Here is a 25,594-nt window from a genome sequence, read left to right as displayed (position 1 = left end):
TGATTTACAGAGCAAATCCTGATCAGCTTTCAAGACTTAGTTCAAGTCTCGCCCATACTCTAAGTCCTAAGACACCTACTTGTAAACCATTCACCAGGAGACTACTTGACTTCTGTCCGACTTCTTACACTGTTAACCAACACATGTTTTTTGAAATCTCTTCTCTGCATGACATGACACAAACCACACTTTCCTCCCACCTCTCTGGCTTTTTTTCAGCCTATCCTTAAATGTCAGTGTTCCTAAAGGTTCTGTCTTGGGTCATCTTTACTTTCTTTACACGCTTGTATGATCTAATCTATGCCCACAGCAGCTGCTACCACAAGTATACCAAGAACCCTACTCTACTTCTCCAGTAGTTACATTTCTCCTGAGGTAGACGCCCAAGGATCCCCTTCTCTCCTGAATCTCTCCACTTCTCCCCGTTCCTACTGACCACAGCTGAATCTAGGCCATGACTGCCTCCCACCTAACTATTTAGTCTTGGACCTGCACTTGTGCTCCCTTTCAAGTCCTTCTTCATTTTCTAAACATCAGCCACAAGGACTTTTTACAAACAAAAAGGTCTAATCAAGGGACCAGTGAGTGGCACAGTGGTTAAGGCATGGGACTTCTACATGGTGGACTGTGGTTCTAGTCCCAGACCTGGCAACTTGAAGCTCATATTGGGCATGTGTGTGCCCCAAATCCCTGGAGGATGGAGAAGGGATTGCGACATGGTCATGGAGGGGGAGGGGGGGGGGCTCACTTTCTGTCTCTCCAACAAGCACAGGCACTCAAAATAAAAAAATCTATTAAAAAAAACAAAACAACTAATCAAGTTACTTCCCTACTGAAAACCCTTTACTGGTCTTTCCTTGCCTGTGGAGATAAAGTTCAAAATCCTTAGTACTGTCTCCATATCCCAGTCTGATCTAATTCTTTTGAACCTGCCATAGTCCCACTACTCTACCCTTTTCACTGTATTCAACAGTCGCACCCAGTTCACTGCAGGCATCAGTTGCCCAAAACATTTCCTTTCTTCCTTTCATCTAGCTAACTCTTATTCACTCTCCCGCCCTCAGAATATGCATCTCACCCCTGCAGGACTATCTCTGATCCCACAAGCTACGTTAGGCACACATGGTTTCCTACAAGAACAATCTGTCCCTCACCTATCAGTTCACTTCATTATCCTTTATTAACTATTATACTGAGCTCCACTTTTGTTTCTCTCCTAAGAAGTCTCTGGGAGGCAAACGCCAAGTTCCTCTTGGTGTAACACTGTGACCAGGGACAAGTACGATGCCAGTTAAGTCCAATAGTTCTGCACCCAGGAACTCCGAACCGAAATGGGTGAAGTTGCAACTGCCTCTTTCCACCTAGAGCGCCTTACTGCTTAACAAGATCTCCTTGACGAACAAGGCAGTAGCTCAATCAAACCTGGGGAAAACGAACAAGTGGAGGAAGTCTCCTGCCATTTTCGGTGTTTCTCACAACCGCAGCGCCGGGGAAAACGCGGCGTCCCGTCTCCACTAAGGGCCTTGGGGGCTCTCAAGGGGACTTCAGAATAGTGCACCATACCAGAAGGGTTGACTGGAGCCCCTGCGTCCTCAGACTGAGACCAGAGGCAAAGGACAAAGATTTTTTTATTTCCCTACGTACCAAACGAGGTGGCGCTGCCTCTGTGCGGTCCCGCCCGCCCCGGGACGCAGCCTGGCGAGGACGGCGGGACCCTGAACTGCACGGGAGCGTCCTTGGGGTCGAGGACGCGCCTCTGCCTGCCGGGGAAGCTTCGGGGGCAGCCGGCGGAGACGTCGCAGCGGCGCCCCAGCGGGGTCGCTTGGTGCAGGGCTCACAGCCGGGGCCCGCACTCATGCTGGGACCCGCAGCTCACAGCTCCCGGGCCAGCCCGGGCGCAGAGCCTCGTTCCCTAACCCCGAGCGGGACGGACGGCGCCTCCGCGGCGCCTCCCCGCTCCATTCCCTCTCCGCCGCGGCCCTCGGGAGGTGCGAGCCGCCGCCGCCTGCCTGCCCTCTTCCGCAGCACCCCACCTGCCTCAGGACGCGCCGCTTTGACTCTGGCTGCCTTCACTTTCCCACCACCGGAAAGCTACCGTCAGGCGCTTCCGGCTTCCGGGGCGTACACTGCCGCAAAGCGGAAGTGTGGCGCTTAGCGGGAACCGGCTTCCGGAAGGTCAGCGTGTGAAGGAGGCGGAGGCGACGCGGGGTGCCGGCTGCTCCCGTAATCCGCCGCCGCGCACACGACCCCGGCCTGAGGCGGCGGCGGGCACAGACCCACCGATTGCTGCGACGCCATGGAGGGCGGCGGGGGGAGCGGCAACAAGACCACAGGGGGCTTGGCCGGCTTTTTTGGAGCGGGCGGAGCGGGGTACTCGCACGCGGATTTGGCCGGCGTCCCGCGTAAGTATCGGGCCTAGCGTGCTAACAGCCGTGATCGGTCCCTTCCCCTGCACCAGACGTGCGGCCTTGCTCGTTACGTATTTGTTTCGGGCCGGCGTTCACAAGCTTCGGCACCAGGGACGGGGTCGCTCTTGTAAGATGTAAGGAGATTTTAGGGCCTTGGATCCCCGGGGAGCTCTGTGATTGACCTTGACTTAGGTGATGCGGGTTTTCTTCCGGTTATATTCAAGCTTCCGTTTGTTGGGACATGTGCTTGGCCCTGAATTAAGAAGACGCCCAGCTCTACAAGAAAATGTATCCCAAATAGCAAGCCCAAGTTCATGTTTTTAAGCACAAAGTTACACATTCCTAAAGTAGCTTTTAGGGCAAAACAATAATCGTGCGTGCGGGTCCGAAGCATAGGAGTTGAGAATAGCCAGGAAACCTTCTGGAGGAGCTGGGAAGTGAACTGAACTCTGAAAGTAATGTTTAGACGTGAAAAAACAAGCCAGGTAAGAATTAGAGGAAGGGAATTGGGTAAGGTCAAGGATAGAGACTTGAGTACCTTGCCCATGCCTGTCCTCATACCTATGCCTGTGTATTCCAGATCTTAGGGACTGAGGTCCCAGCTGGGTAAGTAGAACTTGAAAGATGGTGATAGATACAGCCCTTGCAAAAGTCTCATTTTGAGAGTCCTTGTGCTATTTCTTCAGGCCCTTGACACTCTGCAACAAAGGAAAAAATAAATAAATAAAAGCCCTGTCATGTCCCTGGTGTTGACGTATCAAAACTGAGTCTAGGGCCAGCAGGTGGTGTGGAGGTTAAAGCATCTGGATCCCATATGGCCAAGTGCGTGGTTCAAGTCCCAGACCCTGCAGCTTGAACCTCATCCCTGCTACGTGCATGTGTGGGTGCCCAAAATTGAGAGGCAAATGGAGGAGAAGGGATTGTGTGAGCCATCCCCTGAGGGGGGTGATTTTTCACTTTCTCTATCCTTGGCATGCATGTGCCCTTCGGCCAAAATGTGAAAATAAATACATTAATAAAACATCGTTCATTGAGCCCCTGCAATGTGCCAGCTACTTTTCTGGGTGCAGGACTGCAGTGGTAACAGAAAGTTGATTCTTGTGTTCCTGGAGCTTAAATTCTACTACAGTGAGCCGAGTAACGTAAATGAAAACACTGCAGTTAGTGATAAGTGCCTAAAGGAAACATAACAGGATTGGGACATAGTATGGGAGCAGGGAACCATTTTAGAATGGGCCAGAGAATTGACATTTGAGAATTGACATCTGAGTACAAGGCAGGTACCTGGGAGATGAGTTTTCAGGAAAATGGTTGATGGGAATATTCTGAACAGACTTGGCATGTTTAGGAAACAGCTGTTAGACCAGTGTATCTGCAGGATTGCCAGGCCATGGGATGGTAGGAGTTGATGAAATCAAAGAGGCAGGGAATGATAGCTAAGCTAGGGTTTTGTAAGCCACATGAAAGTGTTTAAGTTTAATTACATGTGTACAGGTGAAACCATTAGGGCTGATCTCCTTAAGAAAATGACTAGTTGGTATTGATGTATAGAAAGCGAACTGAGGGGCCAGTAGATGGTGTGGTAGTTAAGGCACAGGACCCTACTGGGCTGAGTCCACTGTTCAAGTCCCAGACCCAGCAGCATGAAAACCATACTGGATGCATGTGTGCTTGTGTGCCTGCGTGCTTGCCAAAAATTCCAAAAGGACAATGGAGGAGAGGGGATTGCTGTGTGGCCATCCTCCTTGGGGGATGATTTCTCACTTTCCCTCTCTCTCTCTCTCTCCAGTGAGCACTTATGCCCTATGGCAAAATCTAAAACAAAAAATGAACTGAAAGGGAAAAAGGAAGCCAGGAGTTAGGTATAGCATTTTTGCTGTGAGATTTGATGGTTGTGCTAGTATGGTAGCATGACAGATGAGGAATACTGAAAAACAGAATTAATAAGGCTTTCAATTGATGAGGTCAGAGTCATGAACAATCAACTGAGATACAGAAGAGTCCAAGATTTAATTTAGAATTTGGGAAGTTGATTTTTCTTGGTAGATATTTTTCTGTCTTGGAAGTGAATGGAAGTAAAGCCCTGCTCTTAGGAAATTTGCATTTCTTTCTCACTGACCTCCATCACTAGTAATGACATGGATTTCTTCACCTTGCTGCAGTAAATCACCTCCTCAGCACTGGGAGCAGAGAGAAATGTTTGTATACAACACTCAACCACTGTTTTCGTCATGGAATTTTTCATCTCTTGTTAGTCTTACTTTGCAGTTTATTTAGTTGTCAAACATTCTTGTAAAGTGAAAGAAATTAGCTTCATAACAATCGGGAGGCTATGTTTTCTTCTAGTTTGATCATTCGATCCGTGTTACTGCCAGTATCTTAATAGTAGGAGAGTCTGAGCCACCTATATGAGACCTAGTTTGGGGTTAAGGGCCTTGGGATGGGCAGCCCCCAAACTGATAGGGTAGATAAAACAAAGAAAATGTTCGCATTCAGGGAGCCTATGAATCAAAAATACAAAATATTGTAACACTCAGGAACTGAATTAACTCTAAATGAAGTAACTAAAGGATTATATTGCAATATGACATTTTTTTCTCTCTCTAGTAACTGGTATGAATCCTCTGTCTCCTTATTTAAATGTGGATCCACGATATCTCGTGCAGGTAAGATTAAGATTTTGCTAGGTTGGTACTTACCTTACTATTAAAAACAAAACAGACAAACAAACAAAAAAACCCAGCAGCATCTTAAGTATTTACACTGCCTTGAACTATTAGGTCTTTGGGAAAGTTATGACATATTTTTCTGGTTTTCTGTGCAAAAAATGTGTCATGAGTTTCCAGATGACGCAATGTAACATGTACGTCTGGAGGCGCTAAGCCTTTTTTCCCCCTTTATATTCACTCCCCCCCACCCACTAGACTTGGCATGCATTGCTCCCTGAAGCCATTTAGTTTTCTTTTATTTTTGTTAAAGTAACAAGGAATTAATAAAAATCATCCCAATAAAAGTATTATGATAGGTAGTTAAGTGATTTGTTTTTAAAGCTCAATTTGCATTATCAGGATACCGGACTACAAAACATAGTTGGCTGTCTCAGGAAGGCAAACAACTGAAAATCAATGTACTGTGCCATGTCAGTATGTATAAACGACAAAGGAAAGAATACAGCACAGAAAACACATCTCAGCAGACTCAGAAAAAGCATTCGGCAAAATCACACCCCTTCATGGTTGAAAAAATACTTAAACTAGGAATGGCATCTACAAAATATCCAAAGCTAACATCTTAATGGTGACAGACTTCACTCCTGTTCAACTTCTATAGCAAGGGTAGTTAGGCAAGAGAATGAAATGGCCTCCAGATTGAAAAGGAAAACAAAATATATTTGCAGATGTCACAGTCTTGTTCTCATGGTCAACTGTCTATGTACAGTATAATATTTTGAGGAAGAACATATTTACATACTTATCACAGTATATATTTATAGTTGTTCTGTCTTGTTATTGGTGGTTGCATCTCTTGCCTAATTTATTAAATTAAACTTTATCAGAAGCATATATGTATAGGAAAAAACAAAGTGTATATATAGGATTCTGTACTCTCCGTGGTTTCAGGCATCTACTGGGAGTCTTGGAATACATCCCCCGTGGATGAGGGGGGATTACCATACAAAAACAATCTCATAACCAGTAGCATAAGTCGCATTAAAAAAATTTAGTAATAGATTTAACAGAGGTACAGAATTTACACTCTGAAAACAATAAGACATTATTGATTATTAAAGACATTTAAAGAGACCTAAGTAAATGGAAAGACATTTTATGATCTTGGAAAATTTAATATCAGTAACACAGTGATACTCCCCATATTGACCTACAGTTTGAATACAATGACTGTCAAAATCTCAGCTGGCTTTTTTGCTGAAATTGACAAGCTGATTCTAAAATTCATAAAAAACTTAAAGAGGTGAAGAGTAGCCAACAATCTCAGAAAAAGAATAAGTTGGAAGACATGTGTTTCCCAGTTTCAAAATTTATTAGAAGCTACAGCAATTAAGACATTGTAAAATTAACATAAGAGTAAGACCATAGATCACTGAAATAGAATTCAAAGTTCAGAAATAAAACCTCACATTATTTACATTCCATTGGTTTTCAACAAAGGTGCCAAGACAGGTGGCAAAAATTGTTTTCAACAATGCTGAGACAGCTAGAATCTATGCAAAGGAGAGAAGTTGACCCCACCATATACATTCAGAATGGATTAAACTTAAATGTAAGAGCTAAAGCTTTAATACAAAGTTTTAGAAGAAATCAGAGATGTAAATAGTTGTGATTAAATAAGATACCAAAAGCACAAGTGATGAAAAGTTAACAATTGAATTTAATGGAAATACTAAGTATTTAATAAAGGAGTTAAATCTAGAATATTAGAAATTTTTTGGGGGGGGGGAGTTGTTTTTGCTCTAGGGTGCATGCGCTCGCCAGACAGAGACAGAAAGTGAAAAATCACCCCCCGGAGGATGGTGATGCCACAATCCCTTCTCCATTCTCTTCTCAGGATCTTGAGCACGCACGCACACACACGTGCCCGGCATGTTTTAAGTCACCCGTTCTGGGACTCGAACTGTGGTCGACTACATGGGAGTCCAGCAACATAGCCATTATGCTAACTGCTGGTCTCTAGAATATTAGAGTTTTTTAAAAAGCTCCTAAAACCTTAAAGGGCTAGCCAACAGCATGGTGATTAAAGTGGCTGGATCCCACTTGACCGCTTATGCCGTTCAAGTCTTATACCTCGTGGTTTGAAAAACATGCTGGGCATATGTGCGTGCATGCCTAAAATCCGGAGAAAAGATCTCAGTGTGATCATTTCCCCCAGAGCAGAGAGGAGTGCTTTCCTGCTTTCTCCCCACTCACCCTGATTTCTCTCTGGTGAGTGCACATGCTCTACAGCAAAATGTTTTTTGAACTTTAATAAAAAGACAGTGTAATTATAAAATGAGCAAAGTGTCTGAGTAGACATTTCTCTACAAACAAATGTCCAGGATCACTTTAAAAGCTGTTGAGCATTATTGATTAGAGGAACATAAATCACAGAGCCACAGTGAGATACTGCTTCACACTCACCAGGCTGAATATAATCAAAAAGTAGTAACAGAGTAACAAGTACTAATCCTCACCTATTGGTGAGGATATGAAGAAATTGGACCTTCCTTATTTGCTGGTAGGAATGTAAAATGATACAGCTGCTTTGGAAACAGTCTGGCAATTTCTCAGAATGTTAAAAATACTTACCTTATGACCTGGTGGTCTACTCTTCTGTGTGTATCCAAGAGAATTGGAAACATGTTAACACCAGGTGTATGTTAGTGCTCAAAATAGCCACAAAGTGGTTTGTATGAATATGTGGCATATTTGTACAACAAGATACTATTTGAAAATAAAAAGAATGAATTATCAGTATATACTACAGTGTGGAAGAACCCTGAAAACTTGCTGAATTAAAGAAGCCAGTCACAGAAGACCACATATTAATATGATCCCATTTATATGAAATGTCCAGAGCAGGCACGTACCCAGACACAGTAGGTTAGTAGCTGCCTAGGAAGTAAAGGGAATAACTGCTAACAGGTGTGAGGTTCTTTTGGAAGTGACGAAACTGCTCTAAAATTGATTGTGGTCTTCGTTGCACAACTCTACCAAAAAACCCACTGAGTTGTACACTTTAAATAGATAAATTATATAGTTGATGTATATCAGGGTTTTGTTTGTTTTTTGAATGATGGAAAGCACACAGAGTCCACAGGGTCTCCTCACACTGTGAGTTACGTTTCCCTAGCCCTCCAGCTCCCCCAGAATCTTGGGCACCAGTGTGCAAGCCCAGCATGTTTTTGGGCTAACCCAGTCTAAACCACAGTTGGCCATGGAGCTTCCAGCACTGCAGTGTAGTTCCGTACAGACTACCACCTAGGCTGGGCCTGTTTAACAAATAAATAAAAAAAATAATAAAAATGTTGTTTGAAGTAATGTTTGGAGCTTTTTGTTTCACAGCTGAATCATGAACAGCATCTGACAGCTGCAGCATTTCACAGTTGGGTTAAGTGTTCACATGGCAGAAAGTTGATTAGGACTTTACTAGTTTGGAGCTTCTTTATTTTTGCAGGAAATGTTTCTCAGATGTTACCTTTTAATACTGGGTGTTTACCGATTTGTATTTTAAAAGTATCCCTCTATCAGGTATTTCCTTAAAATTTTAAAGCTAATCACATCTTGTTTAAATGTTGAATCCAGATATACTAGTACAGCTTTGTTTCATATGTTGTACGGTGCCAGTGTGACTCTGCGTTAATAGGTGGGGCTTATGGTTAGATATAAAGGAAGGTTCTTAATCCAAAAAATTATGATTTCATTACAAACTGTAAAAAAATTTTATGATAGTGCATGTGCATATTTTGTGAGGGGTGGGGAATAGAAAGGGACAGGGTCTCATCACCAAAATCCCCTTTCCCCAGTGCTCTAGCTTCTCCGGATCTTAGGTGGTGAATATCCGGGCTGATCCACCCTGGGGTGGGTCAGGCGGCTTCCTGCACTGCAGTTTATTACTCCGTAGTCTGCCATCTAGGCTGGGCCTCGTCAAAAACAGGGATACTGGCATCTTCCGCTGAAATGCTAAAGGGGTTTCTGATATGAAACTGTGTTGTTTACTAAATCTCATTCTTTCTGTTATTATAAATAACCATAGAAAACCTAAATTTAAGACAATACCCTAGTGGAAATTATGTTTTCTAAAACACTTTCCCATACTTATGGAGGTTAGAGACCTCATAAATACTACCCATCCACTCGTGGTTTTCGGCAACACTTTTGGCCAGAGGACACATGCACTTGCTATTGACAGCAGAGGAGAAAGCACTCACTCTGGGGAGTGGCAATGGCACAGTCCCTTCTCTACTTCTCCCTCCTCTTGGGATCTTTTGGCGTGCATGCACATGTGCCCAGTGTGTTTCTCAAGCCACAGGGTCACCCATGTGAGATCGGCTCCCTTAACCAGCAGGCCATGGGGCTGGCCCAAGACAACCTTTATCTGAGGCACTCTCCGTGTTTTCTCTTGCTAACAATTGTGTTGTCACTACACTTACATGAAGTTTCTTTTTAAATTATGTTAAGTAGTAAATGTTTCTCTTATTAGCCCAGATGAACATCTGGTATAAAAACAAGGAGAGCGTAAACAGTTCCAACATTCAAAGTATTGGTCACTTGTTTTTAAAGAGTTGACATAATCTCAGCTTTCCGTTTCATTAGGTTCGTGGACGCCCACCCTCTATTCGATTCTCTTCTGTGTTAGCAAACCCTGGTACTTAGCAGCACTAGTTAAGTCCTAAGTTTAGTGGAAACCTTTTCAACTTCTCTACATTCTCTGTGTTAACATATTTTGATGTGCATTTGGTTTCAGCCTTCGTTTTATTACTGTTGACACTAGCTGAGAGGGGTGCTGACAGGAACGTGTGTGCTTCCTTTTTTGTTCATCATAGCTGTCTTTTATTTCATATTGTTCATTAGCGATCCATTTCTAGGTTGAGGGAAAATTACTGACCTTATCGGATCAAATACAGCATTTCTTTTTTTCTAGAGAGATTTTTGCTAGAATACACATGCACTTGCCAGAGAAAGCGAGAAATCACTCCCCTGGGGGCATGGCCATGCTGCAGTCCCTTCTCCATTCTTTCGAGATTTGTGGCCCTCATGCACATGTGCCCAGCATGAGTTTTAAGCTGCTAGGTCTGGGACTTGAACTGCAGTGGATTACGCGGCAGTACAGCGACATAACTGGTAGGCCATCTGTCAGTCCCCAAATATAGCAGACTAGAAGCACAATTTAAAACAAAATCATTAGTCTGGAAGCCCTTAAAATTTCTAAAACCATGAACACTATATCGTAACAGGATCCATTCAGGGTTGGCCCAAGAGACCATTTTTGTGTGTGGAGAGCAGACATTGTTTGTTTATGTGCATGATTTTTGGTGAAAATGTGAATAGACACCTGAAATCAAAAACCAGTACAGAGCCACAGTTCTCTCCTCATCAGGAAGGCCTTTCTCAAAGTTGGGTAGACCCCAGGGAAGGGACGGTCACTACTTGCTGGCAGTCCCCTTGGGTAGTACAGCACACTGTTTTTGCCCAGACTGCCACCCACCGGAGCTGCTGGTAACGACTCGGTGTGGAAGGCTTGGCAAGGAGGAGGGTTCTTTATAAAGGTGTCTTGACTCTTGAAGATCGCTGATCGTATTTTGCCCATAGAGTAGCCTTTTCAACTTGGGATTTGGGGTAATCTTCCAGGGTTTCATGGCAAATTTGGTGTTTGCATTTACTAGAAAGGGTCTATAGCTTTCTAAGATTACCAGAGGAATGGAATATACTCCCTAACAGTGACAGATTATTAAAGAGTAATTTACCCTTAGCTAACTGATTGTTGTATTTTAATCAGTTTTGCTCATTTGTTAACAATCATTTGGTGGTGCTCAGTCCATGATTGCTAGAGTGTGAAAGTTCTCCCTTCCGTATTGATAGCCTATCAACTATTTTTTTCTTTTAATGTATTTTTAAATTGAGAGAGTGTGTATACTCCCCAGAGTGGCAGCGGAGAGGGTGGGAGAAAGCAGTCTCCCAACAGGACATAGTCACACCGCAGTCCCTTCTTTATTTCTCCATCTTGTCAGGTTTTTGGTTTTTGGCACAGTTGCACATGTGCCTAGCCCAGTTTCCAAGCTGCCGGGTCTGGAATTCAGCTCCCTTAACCACCAAGGCATAAGGTTGGCCCAATCCCCTATCAGTTGTTTTCATAGCTTTTGGCATATCTTTCTCTAGAGCTGTCCTTCCTAAACTCTCACTATGGCTTTAAGTTTATCATTAAGTAAGCAGCTTACATACAGTCTTGGTTACACTGTGAAGGAAACAAGTTCTAAGTGAGCATCATTCCTGAGAACTGTGTGTGTGCGCACGCGTGTGTGTGTATTTTGTTTCACTTTGATTTAGTTGCTGTTTTTGCAGAAACTTTTATATTTGTTTGAATAAGTACAGTTGAGTTAATTTTAGGTTTTGCTTTTTAAAAAAGCACTGTGTCATAAGGGGCACTCAGCTTTGTTTTGATTTCCCCTGTAGGATACAGACGAATTTATTTTACCAACTGGAGCTAATAAAACCCGGGGCAGATTTGAGCTGGCCTTCTTTACCATTGGAGGATGTTGCATGACAGGTGGGTGTAATAATTAGTAATTGTTTGCATTTAGCCTTGTCTTTTAAAATGAAAAAAAGCAAAAGTGCTGTTCTCAGTATAAAGTTGTATCATTTTAATGAATGTTGTGATTTACCAGGGGCTGCATTTGGAGCAATGAACGGTCTTCGGCTAGGATTGAAGGAAACACAGAACATGGCCTGGTCCAAACCAAGAAATGTCCAGTAAGTCTCATGAAATCCTTGACTCCTAGCCTCTGCTCTGTTGGTTTAATGAGCATGACCTTGAGATACTCTTTTTATTTTACTCAAAAGGAGTCAAGGAGGGATGGCAAATGGTTTAGTGGTTGGGGTGCTGGATTCCCACATGGCCGACTATGGTTTGAGTCCTGGAGCTGGCAGCTTGCTTTCTCACTTCTCTATGTCTCTCTCTGGACAAATTTAAAATAATAATAATAAAATTAACTTTTTTTTTCTTTTTAAGGTTTTTGCCATAGGGAACTTGTGCTTGCTGGAGGGACACAAAGACCGAGAAAGAGAAAGTAAGAATTCACCCACCATGTGGGATGGCAACACTGCAGTCCCTTCTCTTCCATTCTACTTTCTGGATTTTGGGCACGCTTGCAGAACTGATGGGAGTTTCAGGGCACCAGATCTAGGACTTGACCTATGGTAGGCCATGTGAGAGCACCTTAACTACCATACCACCTGGTGGTCCCTCACAGTTGATCATTTAGAATGCATTTGGGGGGGCCCAACAGATGGAGTAATGGTTATATCACTGGACTCCCATGTTGTCGACTCTGGTTCAAGACCTGGACCCAGCAGCTTAAAGCTCATGCCAGACATGTGTACATGTGTGCCCAAAATCTTGAGAGAATGGAGGAGAAGGGCTTGCAGCATGGCCATCCCCCTTGGGGGGGAGACTTCTCGCTTTCTGTCGCTTGGTCGAATGCAAGCACCCTATAGCAAAAATCCCTCTCTTTATAAAAAAGCGGGGGGGGGGGGCGGTTTGGAATGAAAATTGGCTTTGGGGGGGGGCTTCTGAATCAGCATTGTGCTGCCCCAGCTGCAGATTTCACCTGTACCTGCTCCATTCTCCAGGTCTGTATGGCATGTTTTTCCAGTTTGTTAAATGATTAACTGGAGATTTGGTTGCTGTAGGGAATGCCTAAGCATAGTACAGGTAGTGGAAAAGCGAGCAGCACATTGGAGTGACGACTAGATCTGCCATCATTTCACTTGAACTCTTCATTGACTTCACTCCGCTTTTGAAATGGAGAGCCACAGAAACTTTAAGAAAAATTCTTTGAACTTGGAGGTAGTTCTAAAAGGATGAGACAGTTTTCTTCAAGGAACTTGATGTTTACAGAGAAGGGAAAGTTCAATTTAAAGGGTTGGAAAGTGTGCATGACAAATGTCTTCACCCTGAATAAGAAATAAACATGACCAGTCCCTGTTGATATTCCCTAAATAATGTGGTTTGCTTTTGCACTTGTTTGTTTAGTTTTGAGTTTGCTGTAGGGTGATGCGCTCACCTGAGAGAGAGAAATCACCGCTGGGGGGGGGGGGGGGATGACCATGCCACATTGTCCCGTCCTCCATTCTCCTCTTTGGATTTTGGGCATACTTAGTGCACATATGCATGGCATGTCTCAGGCCCTGGGCTGGGGACTCAGAGCATGGAGCTGGCCATATGGCATCCAGCTGCCTTAACTTTCCACCACCTGCTGGCCCCAGCACATTTTTATACTTTATGTAAGTGGAAAATATTTTTTATTGGATCATCAGTTGGTTTTAAGACACCTTCAACTTGATCATCTTTATGGGCTACTGAGCCAGCAGATGACAGCAGGTGTGCTAGAGTTAAACATGGGGGACTTAAAGGCCTGCAATTATTTCATGGTCCTGTTACTGTGTGGATCACTGCCATTGCCTTACAACCAGCTCCTCAATATTTTTATATTTATATTCTAAATATTCGTATTTTTCTCCAGTAATTATTTTTAACTCTGTTATAGAGAATTTAGAATCTATGCAGAAGTAGACATAATAGTCTAATGAACACTTCTGAACCAAGGTCCATCCTCAGCAGTGACCCATAGTGGCCAGTCATGTTCCATCTCCTCTCTCATATTATTGTGAAGCAAATCCTCAACATCATTTTAATATGAACTTAGAAGACCTCTTATAAGAGATCTTTTTTTTTTCTTTTGGAGAGGTTTTTGCTATAGGGCGCATGCGCTCGCCACACAGACACAGAGAGACAGAAAGCAAGAAATCATCCCCCAGGGGGGACGGCCATGCCGCAATCCCTTCTCCTCCATTCTCCTCTTGGGATCTTGAGCACACATGCACACATGCCTGGCGTGAGTTTAAGCCACCAGGTCCGGGACTCGAACCGCACTCGACTACGTGAGAGTCCAGCAACATAGCCATTATGCTAACTGCTGGTTCCAAAGAGATCATTTTGTTTTTTAAAACAGTAAGTTAACTTGTTTGAAGAGGGTTGAGTTGATTTGCATGTTTTTAATCTTATCTACCTGTTTTTATTACCTTTCTGATCTTTCTAGCCAGGGAGACAGCATTTAGTGATGAAAATAAAGATAGGATTTAGAACCAGGCTGGTATACGTGGCTTCAGATCTTAGTTTCATTACTTTTACTTTGTGATCTTGAGTAAGCTTTTTTCTTTTAAAAGAAAAAATTACTTATTTTATCTTATTCATTCATTCATTTCATTTCATTTGACCAGAGACAGACACAGGGAGGAAGAGAGGGAAAGTGAGAAGGCAAGCCACCAGGTCTGGGACTCAAACCGTGGTCAGCCATGTAGGAGCATCCAGAGCCTTAACCACCATGCCACCTGCTGATGCCAAATAAGCTTTTTTAAGGATTGTTGAGAGATGATGTAAAGTGAGAAGTAGCTCAGGGCTCATTAAATGGAGGTCTGCTGCCAAATTGTATACTAAAGAATTTTACCAACTTGCTACCAGTAATATAATCATGAAAATTAATATTTTAAAGCTTATTACAATGGAAAACTATGTGCTGAACTTAAAATATGTGACATAGGAAATATGTGACATAGAGTCATGTGCCCCGTGATAGTGTTCCGGTCAACACCAGACTATATGTAGTATACACTATATGTAGTATACATGCGCAGTCCTATAATATTATACCATATAACCTAGGTGCATAGTAGACAGTACCATTTAGTTTTATGTAAGTACACTCCATGATGTTTGCACTGTGACAGAAATGTCTGGTGATACATTGCAGAACATATCCTCATTGTTAAGTGACTCATGACTTTGATTAGAAACAATATATTCTGTGGGACCAGCAGATGGCGTAATTGTTACATTGCTGGACTCTCACATACGTAGTTGACCATGGTTTGGGTCCCAGATCCAGTGGCTTCAAACTCACACCAAGCATGTGTGCATACATGCCCAAAATCCCAGGAGGAGAATGGAGGAGAAGGGACTGTGGTGTAGCCATCCCCCTGGGGGTGGGGGTGGGGGGGTGATTTCATTGTGTGTCTCTGGCAAGCATATGCACCCTATAGCAAAAATCTCTTTAAAAAAAAGAAGAGAGAGAAAGAAGAAAAGAAACAGTATACTTCTATTTGTAAACACTGCTTCTTTTTTAAAAGTCTTTCAGAAGTAACACAAGTTCGTCTTACTGTAGAGCATTGATTGAGCTCTGTTGATGCACTTCTGTGCTTTCCAGCAGTAGTCAGCTGTCCGGAGATCGTTCCAGTGATGGTGTTACACTGCTGGTAGAGCAGTGTCTTGTCTCTCTCATCCGGTTGCCCTCGTCACTGTTCTGGTGGCGTCTGGCACTGGTGCGAGGCAGGACTGCTTCCTCGAGAGTGTGCTAAGCACTCACTCTGGCTGCTTGGTGCTAGTCTGGGAGCAGACACGCAGTGCTTTCTCCACGTGTCCTCACTGTTTCCGTCTCTTGGGTTCTACATTGTATTCTGTGCTTGAGTATTCTTTACTTTGATTCTGTGTAATAGTCTTAAATGTATATGCCTCTCCTAAAAAAGAACATCAAGCTAGTTTGTTATAGTTAAATCAATTTCTGTAAACTAGAGTCTTTGGAAAAGTCATGACGCATTTTTGCAGAAAAATATGTTATGACTTTCCTTATGACCCAATATTCATCAAATGTATTTTAGGCTGTCATCCAAGTCCTTTATATAGTTAATAATTTGGCATGTTTAGTAAGAATTTTCCCTGGCCATTGCCCAAAACGTTTGAAATCTTTAACCTAACTTTGATTTATATGGAGTAAAAACCATCCGTATTGAATCTGAGGAAGTATTGGGATAAAACTTTTTTTCCAGAATTATTTAACTTTATTTATTTATTCATTTATCCATTTTTAATTTGACCAGAGGGACAGTGAGAGAGAGAGAAAGAAGGAAAGTCAGAAAGCAAGCTGCCAGGAACCAGCAGTTAGCATAATGGCTATGTCGCTGGACTCCCACATAGTCGGGCACGTGTGCGTGCGTGCCCAAGATCCCGAGAGGAGAATGGAGGAGAAGGGATTGCGACGTGACCATCTCCCCGGGGGGTGATTTCTTGCTTTCTGTCTCTCTGTCTCTCTCTGTCTGTCTGGTGAGCACACGCACCCTATATCAAAAACCTCTCAAAAAAAAAAGAAAGCAATCTGCCAGGTCCAGGTTTGAAATCTTTAACCTAACTTTGATTTATATGGAGTAAAAACCATCCGTATTGAATCTGAGGAAGTATTGGGATAAAACTTTTTTTCCAGAATTATTTAACTTTATTTATTTATTCATTTATCCATTTTTAATTTGACCAGAGGGACAGTGAGAGAGAGAGAAAGAAGGAAAGTCAGAAAGCAAGCTGCCAGGAACCAGCAGTTAGCATAATGGCTATGTCGCTGGACTCCCACATAGTCGGGCACGTGTGCGTGCGTGCCCAAGATCCCGAGAGGAGAATGGAGGAGAAGGGATTGCGACGTGACCATCTCCCCGGGGGGTGATTTCTTGCTTTCTGTCTCTCTGTCTCTCTCTGTCTGTCTGGTGAGCACACGCACCCTATATCAAAAACCTCTCAAAAAAAAAAGAAAGCAATCTGCCAGGTCCAGGACTCAAACAGTGGTTGGCCATGTGAGAGTCTACTCCCCAACCTCCACGCCACCTGCCCGCCCCTGGGATAAATCCTAAAATTAAGGCATCTTTGGAGTTTGGGTCTAGGCACTTTAAGTATCTGCCGTTATGGGTTTGTTAAAGATGAGAATTAATGATTCTAAATACAGACAGATTCTTTCTTTTCTGCCCTGGTAGAATTTTGAATATGGTGACCAGGCAAGGAGCACTTTGGGCTAACACTTTAGGTTCTCTGGGTAAGTAGAGCTCTCATTTGATAACAAATTGTTAATGTAAGAAAGAATGTTTAAGTGTCACGAACAGTTTGATCAAAAATTGTGGCCCTGGCATGTACAATGGTTGCGTTTAAGTCTATTCTGTGTAGCATAGATGTGATAGGACTTCAGGGACTTCAGAAAGTTTGTGGGAGATGAAATTGAAATACAAGTTTATTTTGGTAGGAAGACTTTTTTAAATCAATGCATTGTTTTTTCATACTTTGTATTTTATAAGAGCTAATTTATTTATTTAAGGTTTGCCATAGGGCCTGTACACTTGCCAGAGAAGAGAGAGACACAGAGAGGGAAAGTGAGAAATCACCCCCTGGGTGGGGGATAGCAAGGCCACAGTCCCTTCTCCTGGGGTTTTGAGCTCATACATGCACCCCAGCATGATTTTCAGACTGCTGGGTCCAGTCTTCAAACTGTAGTCGGCCATGTGGTCATCCAGCGCTTTAACCATACTACTTGTTGGCCCCACCAAGATCTTCCTAAAGACCGTCTCATGCTTCTTAGGGACAGATCGTGAACAGTAGAACAAAGCAGTCTCAAGTGTACATGTCATTCTGATCGCCATTTCTGAATGTTTGGAATTGTTTTCAACACTGTACACTCCCTTGTCTATCAGAATACCAAATAAAAATCATGTTTTAACTAAATGAAACCCAGATAATTTAGTTCCAGGGCAAATGACTTTGTATGTTAGGAAAGGTTCAAGGTCTGTACCCAGTCGTGGTAGATTAATCTAGTTGTCTTGCGTGTCTTCTTAATAGCCCATTAAGCAGTCTGTTTACCTGCGATATTGAGGACTAAATTGCCCAAATTGCAATAGGTCCTTTGTAGATAATGAACCTTTGCAGTCTAGCCAACAGGTAATTTAGTAATGTTTAGTCATGATAAAGTGTTTTCATACCCTATGCTTAGGGATGATTGGGTCTTTTGCTTATTGACGACTTAATGATGGATCTACTGTGGCACTTATGTCCTAACATTTAAGGTTTTTATAATTGATGATCTTGGTTGAAAGTCTGAAAGTCTTTGTAATTGTGACAGATTAAGTAAGAGAAGAGGTAGACAACTCATTGAAAAGGTCGAAAAAACCTTTGTTTGGACAGAGTAAGATCCCAGCCTTGTCACAGGATGTAGGAGCTTCTCATTTACTTACCACAGAGGCAGGTGGAGGATCCTGTGCTGGCTGCTTCCAGGCTGCTCACCCCGCATCCCCGCTCCCTTGTTCCTTTGCACTACTCCCACACCTAGAATAGGCAGCAGTGCGTCCTTGTGCACCTCATAGTCCTGGACAGACTGGATGGCTAGTCCCCCTGTGTATCGTTGTGGTGTGCTTGGTCCCAACGTTCTGATCCTACAAGTACAGTTATATAAGTTGAAATGGGAGTATGCGCTTCTATAGAAATGTATAAAAATACCACAGCAGAGGAAATGTAATGCTAATAAGCTTAGTGTGGTGGTATTGGGGGTCGGATGCAGCTGCTGTTTTGAAGAGGGTAAGGAACAGTGTGTCCATGCCTGGTAGGGGTCTGCAAAGGTACAGAAGTAGGGCAGCTGGGAGATCTTTTAAAATTCGATGGATCAGGACCAGCAGTTAGCATAATGGCAATGTTGCTGGACTCCCATGTAGTCAACCGCGGTTTGAGTCCCGGACCCGATGGCTTAAAACTCATGCTGGGCACGTGTGCGTGCGTGCCCAAGATCCCAAGAGGAGAACGGAGGAGAAGGGATTGCTGCATGGCCATCCCCCGTGGGGGGATGATTTCTCGCTGTGTCTCTGTCTGGCAAGCACATGAGCTGTATAGCAAAAACCTCTCCAAAACAAAAAATTTTAATGGCTCTACTGTTACAGTGTTGACATTTATGAGAATCAGACCTCATGGTGTTTTGTTTTTTTTTTTTAAGTTTAGTTTTTAAAATAGGTTTGTCTCTATAAGTGTTTAATCCAAGTACAGCTATTTTAGGTAACATATAAGTGAAATTTTAAAATATTCTTCCTAAGGCTTCCCCAAGGGCATTTTCCAGAAATAGCAGGTGTTTCTCCTGATTTGCAGACATTTCTTAGCATAGCCGGTCAGGACCACAAACTTACACATGTGTACTTGCTTTATATATTGGTGAATGTAGCTCCTTCTGGTTTTTAAGTGACAACATACTATCCATTATACAGATAGTCCCTTTCTGGGCAAGGCTGGGGTGGGGGGTTGCACATGCTTTTCATGGGTATTTCATTTGTAGCCATGTTTTTGCTAATAAAAACAGTGTCCTAGTGATTACCTTTGGATAATATTGTTGCTATTCTGACTTTGAATCATTTTTTCGTCACCGAGCATTTCCACTTCCCCTTTAGCTTTGCTCTATAGTGCATTTGGTGTTATCATTGAGAAAACACGAGGGGCGGAAGATGACCTTAACACGGTGGCGGCCGGAACCATGACGGGCATGCTGTATAAATGTACAGGTAGGTACTGTCGGCTGGGGCGGTCGCTCTTTTTTTTTTTTTCTTGAAGAGGTTTTTGCTATAGGGCGCGTGCACTCGCCAGACAGAGACAGAAAGCGAGAAATCACCCCTCGGGGGGTGGGGGGGATGGCCATGCCGCAATCCCTTCTCCTCCATTCTCCTCGCTGGATCTTGGGCACGCACGTACACGCGCCTGGCATGAGTTTAAGCCACCAGGTCCGGGATTCGAACCACGGTCGACTGTGTGGGAATCCAGTGACATAGCCATTACGCTAACTGCTGGTCTCAGGGCTGTCTCTTAATATACTTGAAGTATGCTTTTAATCTCTGGTTTTCTACGGAAACTTTACACTTCTTGCATATAATAACCTAATGTTTTAACTGTGGGGTTTTTTTTGTTTGTTTTCATTTTTTTTTAATTGTGGCAAAACATATATAACATAAAAAACCCATCTTAACCATTTTTAAATGTACTGTTCAGTCACATTAAATATAATCACATTGTTGGACAACCAACCTCTGGAACTTTCTTATCTTGCAAAACTGACACTCAGTTAACCCCTTTAACCAAGTCTCCATTTTCCTCTCCCCCAACGTAACAACCTCAAATTTCATTCATATTTTAAGAAGTGTCATTTTATTTCCTGAAAATAAATAAATTTTTCAAATTAAAAAGAAAAAGTATATGCATTCTGAAATAGTTAAGCATAAATAAACACATCATGAGCTTAAAAAAAAAAAAAAAAGAATCTACACATGTACCTAGGGACATTCTCACCACCACGTCCAGGGTTCCACTGTGCACTTGGCTATGTGGGCTCCAGCTGCCTTAACTTCCACCCTACCTGCTGGCCCCGTGTATGTAATTTTAAAGTCAGAGTTATCTTAAAATCTGTCTGCTGTACTCACCATGTTCACCCTAATGCCCTGCTCCCAAAGGCAGCTACTTTACTTCTTTGCCCTTAATATCCTGTTTCTAAATGAAATAATTATTTTTTTATTTCTTGATTTTTTTAAATTTTAGATAGTGCCTGTTGATTTCCTACTAGAAAAACTGTCAAGTTCTGTAAGAATTATATAAAATGTGTTTGTGAGAGAAGTCACTTATTTCATATGGGCTATTTCATTTACAAGTCTCTGAAGGGCGTGGAATTTATCCTTGTTACGTAGGTAACCTGAAATTCAGACAGTTAATTCACTTTCACTTGCTCACCCCGCTCTTCAGTGGTGAAGTGCTCATCAAGCCCTGGTCTGACTCCAAAGCCCATTGTCTTTTTCATACCAAATTATGTATGGGATAGAGAAATCAAGGTAATCTTGAAAGAGGGAAAGGACAAAGACAGTTAACTTGGGCCTTATGGACTGATTTCAGATGAGTCTGTGTGGTCATACTCGCGTAAGGAAGATGTGGGAGCAGAGTCTGGAAAGGTCGGTTAAGCCTGGAGCGTGGAGGTTACAGGGAGCAGTTTAAATTTAGGTGGAAAGGCAGCATGTCTTAAAGGTTTTTGCACAGGAAAATACTAGATCATCCTTGAGGAAAATTAAACTACAAATAGTGGGCAGAGAGCTCAGTGTTTCTGATAAGGGGCTCAGCTCTGGTAATAGGTGATCGCCTTCACTACTTGATGGCATGGGCGCGGTGAGGGGCGGTGGATAGGTGATCGCCCCCACCACTGATGGCACAGGGGCGGTGGAAATCAAAAGCGATCTGGTCACTAGAAGGCCGGTTCCTGCCTCACTGTTGGCTTTGTTCTGTTGTGGAAGCAGTACATGTGATTCCTCGCCACAGACCTTATTTGCAGTCTCTGCCAAGCAGAAGTAAACTCACTGAAGAATGTTTTTGACAACGTACATACTGTATCCCTGAAGTCCTTTGTCCTTTCAGAAATAGTTTTTGCCTGTGATTCTTAGTCATTTGGGTGATTGATTTTCTGTGGGTGATAGGGAAACTCCCAGATCCCTTTGAGGATCTTAGGGAAGTTTTGGAGCATTTATAAAAGCTGAGTTAAGATCTCTTGGTATAAACTCTAGGGTGAAAGTCTAACTTGGCGAGTAATGATAAATACATTCTGGCTTATGATTAAATGAAGGATCGTGGGATTTGGAAGGTAAGAATTAAGCAAAGTCCAGTTAGGCCAGATCGTTTACAGTGGTCTTTGACACTCTGTCTTCTATATCATTCTCTTCCTTGCTTATTTGCATACTCCAGATTCTGCAACTGTACCCCTTGCCATATATTTTCTTAACATTTGCTATTGTGTGTGTGCACTTCCCAGAGAGGGACAGAGTGGGAAAGTGAGAAAACAGCCCCCGGGTGAGTGGCCAACACCATAGTCCCTTCTGCTCTGTTCTCCTCTCAGGGTTTTGGGAATCCACGTACGTGATGTGCCTTTCAAGCTGCAGGGTACCAGATTCAAACCACACAGTGGCCAGCATGTTGGACCCAGCTGGCCCAGTACCCATTGCCTTTCAGGTCCCACTTCAGGGCTTTTGTTCTTGCTGCTTCCTTTTCCTAGAACACCTTCCAGACATCTACAGAACATGCTCCCTCATCTATCCTTGTTCAGATATTGCCTCCTCAAGACCCCTCTTAACACCCTATTAAATACAGGTTTACACATACACTTTAGTTGGTGCTGGGGAAATTTGCCCAAAGTCAGATTATTTGAGCCAAAGTATCTGCCTGCATGTCTTAAATGTTCATAACTAATACCAAATCGCCTTTACACGGTGTATACCTATTTGACATTGAGGATCATCTATTATTGCTATAGGGCACCTGCGCTCACCAGAGAGACAGAAAGCGGGAAATCCCCTTCCACAATCCCTTCTCCTCCATTCTCCTCTCAGGATCTTGGGCACACACGCACACACACTAGGTGTGAGTTTAAACCACCGGATCCAGGACACAAACCATAGTCGACTACACGGGAGTCCAGTGACATAGCCATTATGCCATCTGCTGGTCCCTACTGTTGCTTTTTTAAAGCCAGTCAGTGGAAGTATCTTCTTAATGTTTTATTTTGCTTATCCCTAATTACAGGATTGAGCAACTTCTATTGTTCAGTGGTCATTGGTTTTCTTCTGTCCAGTGCTTCGTCATACCCTTTATTTTTTGTCGGGCTAGTTTAACTGATTTATTGAAATATTTTATATATTATGCCAGTTAGCCCTAATATGTGTTGCATGAGTTTTCACTCACTAGAAAACTGTAATAGAAATAAGGCAGTCATCATGAGATTGCTTTTTGGCATGTGAAGTTTAATTCTGAATGGTTGGCATTTAGTTTAGACACTGCTAAATTAAACCTTTTAACCATAACCATCTTAAGAGGTGATTCTTGCCCTCTGTTTCTAGAATAATTGTGTAAGGACGCAAGGACAGAAGACACAGCAGAAACAGCCTCATTTGTTTTGCTTTATAGACACTGACCTTTGGTGTTATTTGGTTACTCTGTGTTCAGAGCAGGTGTATTTGCTCATCAGTCTGCTGTGCTTAGTTGGGCAGAGTTTTGATTACAGAAAACCTAAAGCAGAGGCCTTTTAAACTTTTTAACAGATCACCCAGTTGAGAAATTCTGGGCTTGATGGAAAGAGTTAAAATTGAAACATGCCTGGTATGTGATAGCAGCCTGACCTTGAGTCATTGTAGCTGTGTGCTAAATAAATCAAAACTGCATGTGTGTGGTGTCTTCCTGCTGGAGATAATTTTAACCTTTGAAGATGTCCCTTCACTTTTTAACTACTTGTTTCATTTTGGTTAGAATATAGAAAGCTTTCTGAAGAATGTTCTTAAGGGACACTTAATGTGACATTGCTGTCTCAAAGGTCTGAAAGCGCCAGGATCTCATTTCTATTTTACCTCTAGTGCCTATGCATAGAGGGTTGTCAGGGAAACTTGTTACTTTTTTGGGGTTTTTTGGAGAGGTTTTTGCCAAAGGGTGCGTGAGCTCGCCAGAAAGAGAGAGAAAGAGACAGCAAGAAATCACCCCCCAGGGGGGATGGCCACGCCGCAATCCCTTCTTCTCCATTCTCCTCAGGATCTTGGGCACACATGCACATGTGCCCAGCGTGAGTTTAAGCCACCGGGTCTGGGACTCAAAGCGCACTCGACTACATGAGAGTCCAGTGACATAGCCATTACGCTAACTGCTGGTCCCGAAACTTGTTACTTGATGGCCAAGATTTAGTATGGAAAAATTCTAGAGCCAAATAGAAACCACATTCTTTGGACACTTAAAGCAAAGGGCCCAGCCCAATCCTGGCCCCATAGTTGAGTGGTGAAGGGAGCCAGATCCCACATGACTTCAGTTCAAATCCCAGCCCCAGTGGCCAGAAGAACCAGCCAAATGTTGTGCATGCATGCCCAGAATAGACAGACAGGAATGGAGAAAGGATTGCAGTGTGACCACACCCTGATGGGGTTTTCTCCCTCCCCTCCCCATTCCTTTCTGGGAAACGTGTATAGGCTTAGGCAGTTTAAAAACAACAACAAAAGCCAGTGGTTTACATCTTTTTCCAAACCCATGGGCAGATTTCAAAGTCCTATGCATCTGAGAGATTAGAAATCCAGAGGAGTTGGTCTAAAGTTTAATGTGTGATTTCAGGAAATAGTATCTGCAGAATATCATGCTTTCAGTTACCTGCCCTCATTTTCCTGACAAACACGAAGAGCTTGGCATTTGCTGTGTTGATTCAGAGTGGAGTACAGAGTATTACGTTTTTGCTATGTGCTTAGAAGACCCCTTACTATCTGAGTCATAGAAGTGCTGTTACAGATACCATTGGTGTTATTCTCCTGTGCCTCAGTTTATTTTTCCCACCTTAGGAAGTTGTTCTAATTGCATCTCACTTTCCGTTCTATGGCTTTGTGTTTACTTACTGGTCAAAGATAGGAGGCTCAGATTGTTTTAAGCTAACAGTTTAAGTGTGCATTATTTTCCAATTTCCATCATTTTTCAAACATGTTATCTACAGGTGTAAATTCAACTGCTGCGCCTTGTGGCAGGATACATGTTAGAGACGATGTGAACCTTGAACAGATCCCTCCCACTCACTTCATAGTAGTTTTTTAATGGTGTTTTTGATCCCCCTACCACATATTTGATAGCCGTTTCAGGCGACGTCTGCCGTTCCACTTGGGTCTGTCAGAGAGAGATATTTGTAGGCCTTCACAGTGAAATCCAAGAACAACATAAGTAGGTCTGCTATCTGGAGTCTTCAGAGTGGGGAAGATTCCTGGAGGGAGGGGCCCTTTAAACTATCGGCTGAAGCCACCTGGTAGGGCATCCATGCAGATGCGTTCTGGCAGCGGCATCACTAACCACACAGAATTTCCTGGCAGAGTTCTACTCGGTAGCCATCAAGGCTTCCCTCCCTGTCTTCCTGATACTCTGCAGGGATATAGTGTAGGTTCGGGAAGTTGTGAGCTTTGTGGAGTGGAGAGAGGGCATCACACGTTCTACAAAGCTGCTTTGGGCACCCTTCCATTCCTGAGGAATTTCTTAACTTGGTTTCTTTTCACCACAAATTTACAAGACATCTTATAACCACAAGTAGTTGGGGCATTTTTTTCTTGAGAAATTCATTTGTAGCTTCCTCGTTGGCCTTAGGGACTTTTCAAATAACTGAAACATTTGTTTCTGCATTTCAAATGACATACCTATAGCTGATCTTTTTTCACATGAAAAGTTCTTTTGTTGACACACAGAAATAGTGCGAGTCGAATTCTTGAATTCTTCAAAGTAGTCTGATGGTGCTCAGTGCTCACTGGCTATGGGAGTTGACATACCAGTCAATGGATGGGGCCGGTGGTGGGGGTGAGGGTGGGGCTCATCATCTGTAATGGCTCAGAGCTTGATTACAGCCCTCATTAACTGCTTTTATTGTCTTTTTTTTTTTTTCTCCTTTCATGAAAGAGACAGGCATCACCACACCTTAGCCCTCCCAGCCTCTCAGGAAGCCAGGGTCAGAGGCAGACACGCCTGCCTGCTCACATCAGCCTGGAACCCAACTCCAGGCTTCCCACATGGCTCCTGTGTCTCAGCCCTGATCTGGAGCCTGGGCTCATTCC

General features: G+C 43.1%; 2 protein-coding genes and 1 non-coding gene across 3 annotated transcripts in view; 2 read left to right on the top strand and 1 right to left on the bottom strand.

The window, feature by feature from the left end:
• The window catches only part of PARG (poly(ADP-ribose) glycohydrolase), a 126,522-nt gene extending 124,432 nt beyond the window's left edge, over positions 1 to 2,090 (bottom strand). Inside the window, 2 exon segments of the mRNA XM_006165904.3 lie at positions 1,645 to 1,779; positions 1,782 to 2,090. Coding sequence (XP_006165966.1) covers positions 1,645 to 1,779; positions 1,782 to 1,857 — 211 coding nt within the window. The 5' untranslated portion in view covers positions 1,858 to 2,090.
• Positions 2,091 to 2,176: 86 nt separating this feature from the next.
• LOC102489483 (mitochondrial import inner membrane translocase subunit Tim23) overlaps positions 2,177 to 25,594 on the top strand; it is a 25,108-nt gene continuing 1,690 nt past the window's right edge. Inside the window, exons 1-6 of the mRNA XM_006165905.3 lie at positions 2,177 to 2,402; positions 5,016 to 5,074; positions 11,576 to 11,669; positions 11,788 to 11,872; positions 16,973 to 17,031; positions 19,412 to 19,522. Of these exons, the coding sequence (XP_006165967.1) occupies positions 2,297 to 2,402; positions 5,016 to 5,074; positions 11,576 to 11,669; positions 11,788 to 11,872; positions 16,973 to 17,031; positions 19,412 to 19,522 (514 nt within the window). The 5' untranslated portion in view covers positions 2,177 to 2,296. The remainder of the gene's footprint in view (positions 2,403 to 5,015; positions 5,075 to 11,575; positions 11,670 to 11,787; positions 11,873 to 16,972; positions 17,032 to 19,411; positions 19,523 to 25,594) is intronic.
• LOC114005600 (small nucleolar RNA SNORA74) lies at positions 15,380 to 15,578 on the top strand. Its single transcript, XR_003547433.1, has one exon. It is a non-coding gene; the product is annotated as a small nucleolar RNA SNORA74 (small nucleolar RNA).

Source organism: Tupaia chinensis, unplaced genomic scaffold (genome assembly GCF_000334495.1).
Source record: "Tupaia chinensis unplaced genomic scaffold, TupChi_1.0 Scaffold144071_2, whole genome shotgun sequence".
In the NCBI taxonomy this organism is placed as follows: Eukaryota; Metazoa; Chordata; class Mammalia; order Scandentia; family Tupaiidae; genus Tupaia; species Tupaia belangeri.
This window is presented reverse-complemented; position numbering and strand designations above follow the sequence as displayed.